The 15,677-nt window shown below is 53.5% G+C and overlaps 1 protein-coding gene across 7 annotated transcripts in view; it reads right to left on the reverse strand.

Annotated features, from left to right (window-relative positions):
* Nucleotides 1–6,564: 6,564 nt before the first annotated feature.
* NAP1L4 (nucleosome assembly protein 1 like 4) overlaps nucleotides 6,565–15,677 on the reverse strand; it is a 49,120-nt gene continuing 40,007 nt past the window's right edge. For 4 of the 7 annotated variants that reach the window (XM_014833279.3, XM_070488426.1, XM_070488427.1 and 1 more), the window contains 4 exons: nucleotides 13,877–13,906; nucleotides 13,355–13,411; nucleotides 11,507–11,544; nucleotides 6,565–7,757 (listed from right to left, as the gene is read on the reverse strand). In XM_014833279.3, coding sequence (XP_014688765.3) covers nucleotides 11,539–11,544; nucleotides 13,355–13,411; nucleotides 13,877–13,906 — 93 coding nt within the window. In that variant the 3' untranslated portion in view covers nucleotides 6,565–7,757; nucleotides 11,507–11,538. The remainder of the gene's footprint in view (nucleotides 7,758–11,506; nucleotides 11,545–13,354; nucleotides 13,412–13,876; nucleotides 13,907–15,677) is intronic. The other 3 variants (XM_044749640.2, XM_044749641.2, XM_014833281.3) reach the window with 1 other exon arrangement.

The following is a 15,677-nucleotide window of genomic DNA, read 5'->3' on the forward strand; positions in this document are numbered from 1 at the left end:
ATACTAACTCACATGGCAGAGGATGCAATGAAGGTAAGGACCTTGAGAGAGATGATCCCAGATGATCCAGGTGGGCCCTGAGTGCCATCACGTGTCCTTATCAGAGAGAGACACAGAGATGAGGCGGCAGCCTTGTGACCACAGAGGCAGAGACTGGGGTGATGCGGCCACAGCCAAGGAACGCCTGGAGCCCCCAGAAGCTGGACAAGACAGGAAGGAGCGTCCCCTGGAGCCTCCTGGAGGGAGCGCAGCCCCGCAACACCTTCATTTTGGACTGCTGGCCTCCAGAACTGGGAGAGTGAATTTCTGTTGTTCTAAGCCACCCATCATGTGTTCATTTGTTACGGCTGCCCCAGGACACTGATACAGCGCCAGGTGGTCTGGTGCTGACCCTGCCCTGGGCCTGGAGCACACAGTCCAGTGGCAGATGAGGACAGGACAGAGTGACAGGGGCATTAGCCAGCCTTGGTTGTGAGGTCAAGTCTTCCCAGGTACCACCAGTGACTTTTGAGCTAGAGTTTCAAGGATGAGTAGGAGTTCTCCACATCACCTGGCCTTCCCCAGGCACAGACAAGGGACACAGATGTCCAGAGTGCTCTGTAGATGTCTGGAAATCCAGACGGACGTGCTGCCCAGCCCAGGTGGGGAGCCGGAGGCTGGCCCCAGACTCGGCCTGACGGGACATGGCATTGTGGCAGTCCAGCTCATATGCATGGGAGGGCAGGCGACCTCCGGTTCAGTGCCGAGGAGAGCAGGTTTGGGACGCGTTCAAAGGTGCCCGAGCAGGCAGTGCTGTTGACAGGGGAGCAGTAGTGGCCCGGGCGTCGCCAGTGGGGTCCCCTCAGCCCCTCCTCTCGGGGGGACTCCGCACTGCTTCCTTTGCACCATCAGCCTCTCGCTGGACACTGCAGTCTTGGGCTGGTCTCTGCATGTGGCCCTCTCTATCCCCCAGCCCCACCTCGGCCCCCACCAGTGAGCTGCTGGGAGGCTGGGCGTCCTGGCCCCTGCTCCTCAGGTCCCCCCATAGACCACCCCAGGTGCCTCATGCTCAAAACAGTGTCCCCTCAGTGCCCCCCCTCTGAAGGCCAGAGGCCTCGGCCACCCCTTACCCTGCTTCCTCTTCCAAGCCCTGTCCATTCCACCCCTCCTCTGCCACCATCTGGCCCCCCTCTGCCGAGCCTCCTGCCTGGACCCCTGTGGCCACCTGCAGGAGTGTCCTGGGGCTGCCTTGGCAAATGACCACAAGCTTGGTGGCTGAGAAGACAGACGTGTTACCCCCTGCTCTGGAAGCTGATGGCCTCCGGCTGAACCCCTGACAGTGGACCTGAGCCCAGCCCCTTCTCGAGCTGTTGCGGGCACTCTCTGTCCTCCTCCCCCAGCCCTTTGCTGAATGAGCTGTGAGAGGCCGCTGAGTTGGCCATGGATTCTCAGGGTCCCCTGTCCCCAGTCAGGACCTTGGTGCCCATGCCCTCCCATCCTTCTTAGAGCTCCCCCAGTCTGCCCTCTGAAGAAACCTCAAGGACTGGGCTTGGGGGTCCTGGTCCCCTGAGAGGGCAGTTCCAGGAGCTCTGCTGGGATCTTCCAGCTCCTGCTGGAAATGGGAGCAGGTTGAGACCCAGGGCCCACCCTGGCAGCCTGGGTGGGGGGCAGAAGTCTGGCCAGTGCCTGCACCCGGAGGCCTCCCCAAGCTCCTCCTTGCCCCGGCCTCCCAGATGCACTCTCCACATCCTCCCCAGAGCAGCTCCAAGCCGGCAGGCACTGGGGAGGGCAGCGTGGGCAGCACCACCTGTGCCCAGGTCTGGGGAGGGCAGTGTGGCTGCGCACATTGGGCCTGCCTGGCTCTCATCCATCTCAGATGCAGTAACCGAGACCCAGGGAGGTTCAGAGACTTGGTCGACACTCTCAGACTTCCGGAGCTGCCCTGGGGAGAGCACCCAGCCCACAGAGGACATGTCTGTAGGGTCTACCCTGTTTCTTCTGCGTCCAGGGAAGGTCCTGGGCCACAGACCCCATGAGGCCTGGAGCCCAGCTGGGCCAAGCCAAGCCTGTTGGGTCATCATGGAAAGTAACATCCGGCCACGCCCTCAGTGAGCTGAGTCAGTGCGGCAGGGCTGGCCCGGGGCCCAGATGTACCAAGGTGACTTGGACAGCGGGGATAAGGGGTATGTGTGGGGGTGGTCCAGGCCTCACTCTCTTGGCAGCTGAGGGGGCAGGGGTAAAAGGGGTCTTTAAGGTCAGCACCTGGTGGGAATCCAGACTTTCACCAGAGCCACCCTACAACCTGAGACAGAGACTCCCAGAAGGGTTCCAGGCAGACAAGATGCTGGAGAATCACACCACTTCAAAGGAGTCCAAAGCTCAGCCAGGGCCAGCCTGAGAAGGGGTCCTGGAGACCCTGCTGTTGGGGACCACTGCCTTCCAGCATCTCCTGGTGGGCGGGGGCCCAAATGGCTGGGTCTGGGGTCCCTTGGGTCCCCCTCCCCGACAGTGTGGCTGTGCTCCCTGAGGTTGGGGTGGGAGTGGCTGCCTCTACAGGAAGCAAGCTGGGAAGTCATTCCCCTCGGAAGAGTTTTGAGGCAGGGGCCAAAGTCCAGGTGCGGCTGTGCTGGGCGGGTTGGCTGATGGGAGACAAGGGCAGCCCACGCTGGGGACAGCACCCTTCAGTAGGGCACCAGCCTCCAGGGTGGTCCCTTCTTCAACCAGGGGCTTGGTTGGTAGCCAAAGTCTCCCTCAGGGCGTGCAGCCGGCCAGGTCAGAGGACACCTTTCTCACTACCTGTCGCTCTCGGCTGCCTCTGCAGCCCACCCAGAGTTCCTGTCACCTTCTGGGCACTCAGGAGACCAGCGTGGGGGGTGGGGGGGGGGGAAACGACATGATGGGACACACACATACACACACACATATTCTGAGCAGGGGGCAGGTTAGAGGTCAGCACCACCAATAGGACAGTTCTGGCTGAGCCCAAGGGCTCCACCTCCCACCCCAGCACGGTCTCCCACCTCTGGGCCAAGGCCTGGTGGGGTTCCCCCAGGCAAAAGTGCCCTCTGGGAGCCAGAGGCATCAGGCCGACTCCGCTGGGCCCTGTGACGGCCTGAGACTTGGGTGACGTGAGGGAGGCAGTACTCGGGCCTGGGAGCAGACTCCTGGACACTGAATGGGGTGGGGTGGACCTCTGCTTGGCCCTTGCCCTACAAAATGAGCGCCAGGAACCAACAAGGCAGGCTGGCCGCTGGGGCGGGACAGTGCTGCAGATGGGGGAGCACCTGGACAAGCCACCTGAGCCGTCCACCCAACCCCCACTCGCTGCACGTGAGGACAGGGGCCCAGAAGACCTCAGCCCCTAGCCAGGCCCTGGAGGCCACAACTCTGGACCCCTCAAGGGGAAAACCAGAGTTTTAAGTGGAATCACCCCAACTTGGGGGGCTCTTGAAAAATCAGCTTCATTGAGGATAACTTATATACAACCAAACGTAGCCATGTGAGGTGGTTCCAGGAGCCTGACAAATGTACCCACCTGTGTAACTCCTTCCTTCTCCCAGACAGCGCCCTCGTCAGCCCCGTGCCCATCCCCAGACAGTGCTGTTGCTGTCGCTGTGCAGGCTCTGGAAGTCACAAAAATGTGTCCTTATATGCCCTGCCCTGTGTCTGGCTTGTCAGTCAATGCCTTCGAGATTCCAGGTTGCCAGGCTCCTGTTGCTATCGGGGTACACAGCCATTGCTATCCTGCCACCTCTAACTGTTGGCCACTGGAGGGACCATTTGAACCACCTGGGGAACTCCTGCCCCACCCCCCATTCCCCCAGGCCCTTGGGCAGAACCAAGTGCCTCCCATGAGTTGGGGTGCGGACATTGGCATAGCAGGGGGCTCAGAAACGGCAGTGGGGCCCAGTCATTCGCTTTGTTTTGCGTGAGTCTCTCAGTTGACAGGTGAGACCCAAGCCCAGAGGGAGAGGCATCAAACCATGCCCTGTGGCCTCAAAGAGAACCACGGTGGCTCAGGGAGTGTCAACCTAAGGAGCAAGGGGGCAGCAGAGGCCACAGAGATGGGAGGTGGCCCTGGACACCCACCTCCACTTGGACCCTCAGAAAGGAGCACTACTGGGCCCAGAGGAGGGCCCCAAAGTGGGGCTCAGGCCGGGCTGGAGAGGCCTGGTCATTGACCCTCTGCCCGGTGGGCAGTGTTGGGGTCTTGTGGCGGTGGCAGCCTGTGCCCCAGGAAGCTCCAGCTCCCAAAGCCAGCCCAAGTGACCACTCTGAGCTGCTACGAGGGCCACCTTCCATGCTGCCTCCTGGCTGGTGGCTCTGGGCAAACCTCCTGGCCACCCTGTAACTTTCCAGCACAAGCAGGCAGGACTGAGCAAGCCCCTGGAGCCTCTGCAGCTTCCTTGAGGTCCTGTGAAGGCAAGTGCCAGCTCCCCCCTCCTGTGACTGCCCAGAGGCAAGAACTATAGGGGCCTCAAATGTGCTGGGGGTCCAACAGGAGGGGACAGGGCTGTGGAGAGGTCAGAGGACAGTCTCAAGGACAGGCCCACACATAGGCCGAGGCTGGAGGCAGTTGCCACAGTGCAGTCAGGGAAGGCAGCTTCTCAGGGCCTCGAGCTGGAGTCAGCATCAGAGTGTTTCTGGAACAGCCAAGTCACAGCCTGAAGTCAGAGCCCCCAGGTGAGTGTGGCATCCTTGCACGCTCTTATCCCACAGGGGAAAGAAAACCCAACATCTCTGAAGAGGCCACAATCGAACGCTCGTCCCTCGCCCCATTCGTGTTGTTCTGACGTAAGCACGTTTTGTCTCATTGCTATATCAGTCTTCATCGGGAGACCACAGAAAGGGGTCCAAAGTCTAACTTTCCCTCCTGCCCGACCCCCAGGTGACCCAGATGCTCTCCCCAACTTCTTGTTTAGCTTGTAGCCTCCAGATGTAATCACTGTGTGCACACACATGCACAGGTGTGCGCACGCAAGCACAGATGGGAGCAACCATCCAGGTCCTGCCCTTCAATAACACATCCCAGAGGACGGTTCCCATTGGCACGAGGCTCCTCCACTTCAAACTGCTTTAGCAATGCCGTCCACACGCTTTGCACACACATAAGGGTGTGGATTCGTGTCAGAGCTAACACCTACTCTGAAGCCTTACAAGCTGCTTGGGGAGAGGCGTGAACAGGCCACACCCCTGTCCCCCATTTTCTCAGGCTCTCATCACACTGAGTTGCCAAACTCCTCGCTGCCGCCGGTCTGACAACAGCCTCTCCTTTGACTGACCTTCATCCCTTCAGCAAGACCCAGCCTCCTCCATGCACCTAAGAGGGGTGCCACTGCTTTGTAGGTGACGATGGTCAGGGCCAGACCAGACTGGTGGCTGGCAGGAGGGAGGCTTTGAAGGGTCACTCTTGGAGCGGCCCTCGAGCCAGCTGGACCAGTGTTCCAGTGCAAAACTGTGCCTGCTCACGTCCTGCAGCTGAACCAAGCACATCATTTTGTGCAACCAATTCCGATCCTTCAGTTACCTGCAAACAACGTTTCTACATACAGGTTCACGAACATGACACTTAGAGACCCCCTGGAGCCTTGACCAGTCAGGGTTGGCAGTGACGGGCAGCTCCCTGGAGGTGCGGGGGCCCATCCTCAAGAAGTGCTTCTGGCACCCAGGGGACAGGGGGCAGTGTGCAAGGCCATCATCACTGCAGCCTGCCCCTCCAGCCAGCCACAGCAAGGTGTCTTGGCATCCTCAGGCTCCTTGCCCCTTCTCAGCAACCCAGGGCTGCATCTGGCCCAGGTGAGGCTCACCCCTGGGGCACACTGGCTGGGAAATCTGGGACCAGCTACCAAGAACCTTAAGACCAGAGAGTCTTGGGCACGCGGAAAGCATGCTCATTCCCAAGCCTCACCCGGCCCTGCATGCATCTTCCTGTGGCCACAAGGACTCTCCCCCTTCTGGTCGCTCTCGGGAGAAGCCAGCCCCGCAGGCAGGCAAGAGGTGAGCTGAACACAGGCCCTGGGTGGGTGAGGAGTGGCCAGCTGCAGCCCTGCCTTCCCCTAGAGCTCCTCTCCTCTCAGCGAGGCGGCCCTGTGGGGCCAGTCAGGTACTGCAGCAGGGCCTGTGCCGCAGGAGGCTCTGGAAGGAGCGCTCCCTCCTCTGAAGGAACAAGAAGCCACCAGAAAAGCGCCAGAGAGATCAAACATGCGAAGCTCCCCTCCTGGAACCTTCTGGACCTGAAAGGTGCAGCCCCACACTCCGGGAAACGACTCCCCCAGGGTAGGAGCAAGCTTTCCGCAGCTAGCAAAGGGCCCGCCTGGGGACCCTAGACCACCCAACAGTGAACTGGGCCTGCACAGGGCCTAATGGACAAACTAAGTAAAAAACTGGATTTAAAAGCCTCAGAAATATAACAGAAAATCAGAAGCCTAGAAGTTCTGGATCTGCCCACACCCAGGGCCCTGAAGAGACAGTCCAAGAGAGTGTGTAACCACATCCGTGCCCCGCCAGGAGAAGAGCCGACACTGGTGCCCCCACCACTCCTCCCACAGGGTTCTCCTACAAAGAAAGACCATGCACAGCGCTGGATTCATGTTTCACAACTTTAATAGAATATTCTAACTATTCTGTACAAATTGAAAACACCATATTCAGTTACAAATGTATCATAAGTAAGGCTGAGCACTCTACAGGCCTGATCACAGTGTGGACACGGCATCCCCCAGCTGCCAGAGACCACGGTCACACACTTGGAAACCCAGCCAAGAACAGGTCGCTCCAAACCCAGGGCTTTTAAGACAAGATGAACGTGGGGTCAAGAAATGGGAGTGATCAAGAAAGGAAGACTCGACATGAACACTAATGGGAAGGTCCTACTTGCGCGCCGAGCTCCCAGCACAGCAGACTGGGCATCCTGGTGCTCTGCCCACCCCCAATCCTCAGAGCCAAGAGCGGTCTGTATGTCATGAAAACAAGCTCCTGCCTCGGCAGCTGCCAGGAGAACGTAGCACGGTTTCTTCTACACAGGCCTTGCTCCAGTAGGAGCCGCCACCCCCTCTTCCTGGTCAAGTCACTGGGTCTCTAGTCACAAACATGGTTTCCGAAACTCTAAGAACGAGCAACAGCAGGCATCCCAAGCCCTCATAAGCATGAAAGAATAAATAAATACAGGATGAACCACAAAGCTCGCACCGCAGGGGCAGTGAGCACCCCTCACCCCGAGGACAATAAAACCAAAGAACACTGTCAGGAGCACAGGAGCCTACTCCACCAAGCCCTGGGAGGCGAGGAGACTGCAGGAGACCAAGCGGCTGGAAACAAAGCGTGAGAGCTTCCTCAAGTGAAACAAGAATCCAGTCCGATGCGGGAGCGGTGTCATGGGTTCTAGGTGCCCTGGAACCACAGCCCAGACATCTGTCCTTGGTGTCGAGCGACCTTCCACCCCCTACCCCCCATGTGGTCTGCGGGCCCCCTCGCTCCAAGGCAGGACCTGGGAAAGTCCACTGAGCTGCACCCAAGGCCGTAGAGGGTGCTGGGATTAACCCTCCTATTTCTGAAATGCATTTAAGTTGCCACTGTATAGGTTAAGCAAAATAATAAGGAAAAAGGAAAAGTGAAAGTGAAAATCATGCACTTGAAAACGAGTTAGATGTAAGCGCCGTCAATCCGACCATGCGCGGCCAGGCCGAGGCCTGCTGGGCGTCCGCAGGCAGCAGCCACACCTGCAGAGGTGCGCTCACGCCTCACTGCTGTTTGCACTCGGAGGGCTGGCTCGGCTCCTTCTGTCAACGAGAGAAGACAAAACTTGTAACGATCAATCATCACCAAGTTCCTCCAACCAAATGAAAACCAAGACTCACTTATTTCACCCATTTTTACAGAGAACACAGTTAATGCAAATGTACTTTTAGAATAGTAACAAAAAATCAGCTAACTTCCCAGAAAAAAAGTCACAGTAGAATTGCCTTTTTGTTTAAAGGCGTGCTTCTGAGACACTGTAATTCACGGCACATTCAGCAGGAGGGTCTCAGGGGCGAGGGGAGGGGCTCCTGAGGGTAGCAGAGATTAAGGAAACGTGTGGGAACGCCCAGGTTTCAAAGCTGACAAGCAGCCTCAGAGCTTCGGGGCAACACGGCGCCTGGCCCACGAGAAACAGCAGCACGCTACCCTCTCCACTCCCCGCCCCCGAAGGCCGGTTCAACACTGAAACAGCGTGGCGCTGTTCCAGGGTGTCCACACAGGCAGCCCAGCCGGCCCTGCCTGATCCCTGGAGCGCACCTCTCCCCAGAGGCCAGGCCCTGGTGCTCAGGAGGTGTCTCTCTCTCGCTCTGGGGCTGCTCTCTGCTGACAGGGAGCATGCCAAGGGATGCACCCCCGAGTGGCCTACGCTGCAAGAGCAGTGACAAGAGGCCACTACAAGAGCTCCACAGAGAAGCCCCTGATCCTGCCAGGAGTCTCTAACAGTGGGAATTCTGTCCTTCCAGAACAGCTATCGGGGACCAATTCCCCACAGAAGAGCAGGTTCACTTCAACATAGTCTAACGTGTGTATCTCACACCACGTAACACCACATTTACCAACGCCAGGAACTTCGTGTGGAGGAGAGCAAATAGCCTGAGAAATAATGATTTCACTAATACTTCTGAGCAGATAATCGTACTCCTCAGTAACCTGCGACTTCTGGTTGCTAAGATGACAAATGACTCTGAAGACAATGTGGCGTCCACGGAGTCTAAGCAAGCCTGCACTACCTGGTTCAGAGAAACACCTGGACAACGTGACCGATCCCTCCTATGGCGTAAGCCGGGGCAAATCATTTCTTTGGGAAATGATTTAAAGGATGAAACAAATTGCGTGTAAAGGATACATAAAGATACAATGGTCTAAGCTGGTTATTTGTATGTGGAATGGGAAGAGCACAAGGACAAACCTGGACCCTCGGGCCCGGCCCCAGGTCTAAGCCCAGCAGTGGGCCAACAGCAGGTCACTCCGGGAGGGGGCCCTACCCTGGCACCTGCTCGCCACACACTCATCTGAAACCCTGACGAAGAGCTGGGCACCAAAACAAACACCCCTGAGCGGAAATCCTAGCTGAAAAAGAGTGAAATCCAGCTCTGCCATTTCAAGGGTAGACCTGAAAGGTGGCCCCAACTGGTGGCCAAGAGGATCAAGCGCCAGCCCCAGACTCGCTGGATGAGCGCAGATGCCCCAGGGTGGGTCAGCAGTGGCAGCAGATGTGGGAAAGCAGTGCACAGCCTCCTGTGGGCCAGGGGAGAAAGCATGTTTCCATAATATTTGCAAAAAGGAAGTGGGTTAGAGAAGAAGCCAGGCAAGTGGTTCTGTAGGGTGACGTGTGGGAGCTGGGCCAGGTGGTACTGGATGGGAGGGACTTTCCACATATGTGAATTACACATATATAAGGTGAGTGTTAGACAATTTATGATGTGCTGTTTCAATCATGTCATATATATTTTTAATCAGGAGAATGTATTATTTACTTGTTTCGCATAAAATCAGTAACTCGGGTGATGAAGACTGCTTGGAAGGAAGGGGTCCTCAAGAAAACCAAGACCAGGAGAGGGGCTGTCACGAGGACACGAAGCCAGAAGGGAACCTCGTATTCAGAGGGAGAGGGTGGGAGGAAAATCTCACCAGGAGGGGCAGGGGCTGGGCAGCCCACTGGCACACCCGCCTTCTGAGGACCATGGCAGCCCCACCTCTGGTAAGCATCCAGACAGACAACTTCCAGGCTGTAATGCTAACAGAGAACCCTGGAGCCTCAGAAGGTGAACTTTATCAATGAGACACCAACGGTATGTGGACTGTGACAAGGGCTGTGACAAAGCTGCAACAAACCCTAGTATCTTCTGTTTCATGTCACAAGGTTTAACGACAGCTTGGTCACTCCATGTTACTGATTATCAAGGGAGAGAAGTTGGTGCTTCAAAGGCACAAACTAATAGCCAAAACCTCACCCGTCATGGGACTATCTAAAAGAAGTGTTTTAACAGATGACAACTGCCCTGAGAAGGGACAAAGACAAGCCACCAAGCACACACTGTAGCACCACAGCCTCACAGGGACCTGCAGCCCCCAGTCTCGAGAGCCGGCCCAAGTGGAGAGGGAACGGCTTCCTCTGTGGAGAAGCTTGACCCCTGATGAGAATCTGACGACATTAAAGAGATGCCGCTAACACTGTTCAGACGTGATGATGTCACCGTGGTTATGCCCAAGGAGAGTCCTTCTCTCCTGGAGACACAGGCTGGACTGTTTACGGATGATGCTTCAAAGTGACTGGTAGGGTAGGGGAGGAGTGGGGCTTCGGGTGGAACAAGCCTGGGGACAGCAGACATGTAGGGCAGCAGGAATTAAGAGCAATTAGACATAGTGTTAAATATGTGGGCAAATGATCAGACCTGACCCTCTAAAACAGACAAGATCACAGGCGTCGGTTCATTTCCTCTAATTAACACGTTTCCTTCCGCCTAGGTCTGCCCACCTACCTGCTAGCTGTCTATGAAAGCAGGCCCACGGGAGGAAGACAGGAAGGCAATGCAGACAGACGCTCAAAGCCCTCAGGTCTAACTGACTGCCTGCATCCATGGACCATCTGTAGCGGTCAGGTGAAGTTCTGAAGTTCCAACTCTGACAGGCTCTGCTCTTAAACCGGTTGCTTCCTTACCACAACATGTCGAACCCCCGCTATTTCCCGGATGTTACTGTTACTGCACTTGTTTCTCACAGCATCTCCTGTTCCCACCTCTCCTTCCCCCACCACCCCCCAGCACCCCGCAGAGGTGACGACAGCATCCCTTGAGTGAGGGACTTTATGACTGGAGCAGAGCCAGGGTAAGCCACATGGTGGGGAAGGGGCGGCTCCTGGGGGTTGCTGACGCTCCTTAAATCTACAACCAGTTCTTTTCTTCTTCAGCCAGAACACTCTTCAGCAACCTCAAGAGCATGTGTTAATGCTTACATGAAAAAGATGCCAGCAGCTTTTTAGAAGAAAAATTCTGGCACATTCAAAGTGGTCACCCCTTTTTTACCTATTGGTCTGCACAACACCTGAACTTGAAAAGTACAGACAATCAACAGACACACGTCAAGACAAACCACAGTGGACCGATTTCCTACTGCCACAGTGAGTGGCTGATCCCAGCACAGCATCCCTGGCTGACGTGTGCTACCCTGCAGGCTGCCGACCTCCCGGGCTCTCTCATTCCGTCCTGTTCCAGGAGGGCAATCCCACTGTCAATAAAAACGCCACACCAGTGACATCATGCTGCTCGGTCAGCAGAAACACTGTACTCGGCAAGAGGAGCCAAAAGTAGTTCCTGTCAGTTGGTTTTAAAGTACACTCAACAGACACCTGCACAGAAACACTGCTCTCCAGGAAACACTGGGTCCAGCCCAGCACACACCGAGTGAGCCTGGACAGCAACTTCCTCCGCATCCAGAAAGTCACAGCAAGGCATTGTACAAGCACAGATCAGAAGTTTGGAAGTTAGGAATAAACGGAATTCCACCTTACCTAGAAACGCATGAATGATTAACAGACAAAAATTACACCTAAATGGGGAAAAAAATGGAGAGGAACTGTCAGCATGAAAGAAAATGAAATACACAAAATTACATAGGAGGAAAGAGCCACAATTTCTCATGATACAAAAAGCTGCAAAATATCAGCCTTGAGATAAGCAACCTCAACCACCAGTTCTGTACCTGTAATACCAAAACATTGTTTCTTCCTTATCTTCCTTTGCTTGTTACAGACTCTAACGTGACAAATCCCTCTGAAGAGGTGCATATGAAGGAACAGAAGTGTCCATCCTGAGCCCAGAGGACAAGACTCAAGTCGTTCCAACTGCATGTGTGAAACAGCACATCACACCGCTGACCCTGCTCACTTGTCATCACTTCTCACCTACTCCCACCAACGGCCCACTGGCAGGCTCCATGAAGAATGAGTACTGAGGACCCTCCACTTCCTTTCTAGTTATTTGTGATCATTTGGTGAGAACGCTCTTCTAGAAAACCAAGACGTGAGAGGACACAAGGTTGGCAAGGAAAGAGAAGAGGAGGAGGACAGAGGACAGAAGGAAACAAGAAACAGAGGAACGGACCACCAGCTGCCAGTAACGCAAGACAGACAGTGCACCTGAGTCTGGAGGTGGACCTGCAAACTATCCTCAGCCTCTGTTCTAGAATCCAAACCGGGAATGTGTGCAGCAGCACCCCAAAGGGCAGAAAAACAGCCATATATTACAGCTGGGACCAGCGCACAGCAGTGTGGGGGGTGATCATCGCCCAGTTCTGCTAACTAACGGACATCCCTCACCCCCTGCCCACCAAGTGTGATCCACTCAAGGCTGGGTCCCCGGTTTCCCGTCCCTCCTCTCGGCCTCTGGCTGCTTGTCACCGAGCACAGGTGTGCTTTCAACAGTTATCCTCTGACGGACAGGCCAACTGTGACAAAATGAACATTTCCATGAGCTAATTCTCACAGTGGTATTTATATGGCACATTGAAAAAAGTTTTAAACCATCTCCCATCTTTCCCTAGAAGGAACTGCTACTGTGAGCATGCATTTACAGAAAGATTTGGTGTTAATACATGGATTACAGAACTAGTTATTACAGACAGCTTAGTGCACATTCCACTTTGGGCAAAAACAGGAGAAAAACAAACAACATGATGTTAAATAGAGATATACATTATAAACCAGGAGTGTTAGTCCTCTGACAGTCATGGTGTATCTAATTCTAGGATGCAGTGAGCTGTACATTAAATTATGTGTCAAGTAACATAGTACCTTGATTTAAGCTAATCTGACATAAGGAAAAAATCCAGACACGCAGGTAAAATTAATGAAATTGCCCGTTTCTTTTTCTTTTTTGCAAAGCTTCCTACTTTATCTTAAATTATCTGAGCTATCTAGACATCTGAGTATTCTTGGCCCATGTACAACTGTAAAATTATGCCTAGAATTCCATTATTCTAGTCATTAAAAAAAACAACCTTTCAAAAGTTCCTTCTTTGTATCTTTTCCAAAATAAACAGTTTATTCATGTTGTCAGTTAAATCATTATCTTAGAAGAATTAAAGATCTGGAAAATAATGTTGATCTACTGAATGAATTTATGTAAATAAGATATAGCTTGAGAAAGAGCTGTAAAAGCGTTGTACTGAATATACTTAACACTCAAATCACATATAAGGTGTTTAATAGCTTCTCATTCAAGTATTTCTCTGACAGGTTTTAAGTTTCCTAATTAGAGAATGACAAACACACAACCTAACACTCCTGCCTCACAGTGGGAAACACATCTGAGAAGTTAAACCGTGCAGCCCCGATTCAGGCAGCCCCCAAATAACTGACCTTGGGGTTAATCTCAGCATCGTCCTCATCGTCTCCCTCCTCGTCGCCTTCTAATTCCTGTTAAAAGGAGTGAGAACTAGTTGAACAGACAAGATGTATATTCTTGTGGATCCACCAGCCACAAACAAATTAAAGCAATACTTGGGTTTAGAAGGAAACCAATTACTACTATCCATAACTGATTAAATCACCTCTTTTGGACACATAAATATTTCTGGGTATCTTTTTGCTCTCACAGATCACCCTGAAATAAACACACTGCTGAAAACGTAGATTTTGTCTGTTAAATGGTTATTTTCTAAGATGCATTTTCATAAACCAACTGCAGGGTCAAAAACTGGACGCTGGACAGCATCTGCCACGCTTTTCCCTAGTTTTCAGGGAGGTTAAAAGCCTCAAAGGCAGCGTCTCACAAAATGGGTCCAACCTGGTCCCCTAGTTTCAGAACCTCTGTCCACTCAAGCAGACGAGGCGTGGCGCAGCCTCACAGAAGCGGCGATGCTTCAGAGAGCTGAGTCTTACCTCCTCTTCTCCTTCCTCACCTTCTTCAAACTGAAAAACAAGGAAAGACATTTTTAGGTTTATAAAACATGACAGCCACCTGACCCAGACAGTCCCTGTCCAGTGCCCACAGTCAAGCTCAAGGAAAGTAGGAAGTCTGGCTCGGCCTCTGAGTAGCGGCAGCGCCTGCTCCAGGTTGAGCTCCTGGGGACAGTCTGCCACTGGGTATCTCTGGGCACTGACACTGCAGACTGAGCCGGGGCCAGCACTGCAGGGCCACTTGTTCCCCAGCCCTGCTGTGTTGATAGGCTGCCAGGTATCTAAAAACCACCCAAAACAAGGACTGAGGATGCAGAGGGGTGCAGAAAGGAGACGGCTGGCTTATGTGCGCACTGGCTCCACCTGGAAAACTGGTTGATCTAAGCAAACCAGTAGCATCATTTTATCACATACAGGAATTGAGATATCATTTTATGTCTCATACAAGGTGAAACATTTACGAGAAATATCATAAAATCGTGGTGTTTAACCTTTAAAATAAGTCAGAACTAAAGTGTGCGAGGGAGAAACTCCAATGCTACAGTTGGTGGCTCTTGAATGAATTTCTCCTGTGTCCAAAGACATCACTGGTCAGGCTCTCACTCAAGTTCCAAACATCAGACTGGCATCAGAATATAAAACAAAGTAAACCTCATCACTATCGGTGCACAACACAGGGTACGGGAAGAGTCACTGGGCTTTTTCTTACAAACATTTCTCTTTTGGAGCCCACAAACATGTTCCTCAGAGACCACTCAGTGGGACGTGAAGAGTGGTGAGTGCTGCGTGGCCCGTCTCAGACCCCAGGCCCAGTGAGCAGCCCTCCGGCACTGAGCAGAACCCCCACAGGATGACTGCCTCCTGGCCCTCTTTGCTTCCGAGTTTGCAACAGCCTGACAGGGAAAGACCTCACAGTGTTGTGATCAATGAGACTCTCACAGCATCTCAGGTCAGACTGCAACCAGCCCCGAACAGGCTCAAGTGCCGATCTCTGAGGTTCCAAGGACACCATTTCACCCTGCCCATGTCTTTCAAGAGAGCTCTGTGGGGCAGCAAGTTCCTGTTTCAAATGCATCACACTCACATAGAGCAGTGGTTCCAACATGGGGTGTGCAGCCCTCAGGCTGAGCAAGATGACCCAGGAGAGCATGGAAGATGAAACCAGAACCCTAAACCCAGGCATCCTGGACAACGTCCAGTGTTCACGCACAGTGTCTAATGCACCCAACACCACTACACCAATCTTTACACCAACACTTACTGAATAATTACTCTGCCAGGCACTGTTCCAAGAGCTTGACAAGTCACTCGAGTTGTGCACATTAATTGTTTTACAGATGAGCAAACTGAAGCACGGAGGTGACACCTGGTAAGTGGCAGAGTCAGGACTCCAGTCTGACGTCAGCTCCCACTGCTGTCCTCTAACTGCACTGCTCACCAGCAGTATGAGCATGGAAGGTATTAAGAGCGAATGTGCATACATATATTATAAGCAAAGCCACTGAACTGCTCACCTGTAGTAACACGTGCATATATTCTAAGTAAATAAATATGCATAGGCTGCATATTCAAGTTTTTAAATTGATCGGTATAGGATCAAAAAAGATTGGAGACAACTGGCCTAGAGATGAGCTTTTCAATGTTTTGGCTAAAGTAAATGAGACTAAAGATTCAGTTTCCTAATTGCCAACAGTCTCATTTTAAATCTTCAAGTGGCGTTAGGGTCAGCCCTCCCGCACTGGAAAGTGGAGGCAGAGGACAGTTCCATCACCACTGAGAGTTC

This window comes from Equus asinus, chromosome 17, assembly GCF_041296235.1.
Source record: "Equus asinus isolate D_3611 breed Donkey chromosome 17, EquAss-T2T_v2, whole genome shotgun sequence".
Classification (NCBI taxonomy): domain Eukaryota; kingdom Metazoa; phylum Chordata; class Mammalia; order Perissodactyla; family Equidae; genus Equus; species Equus asinus.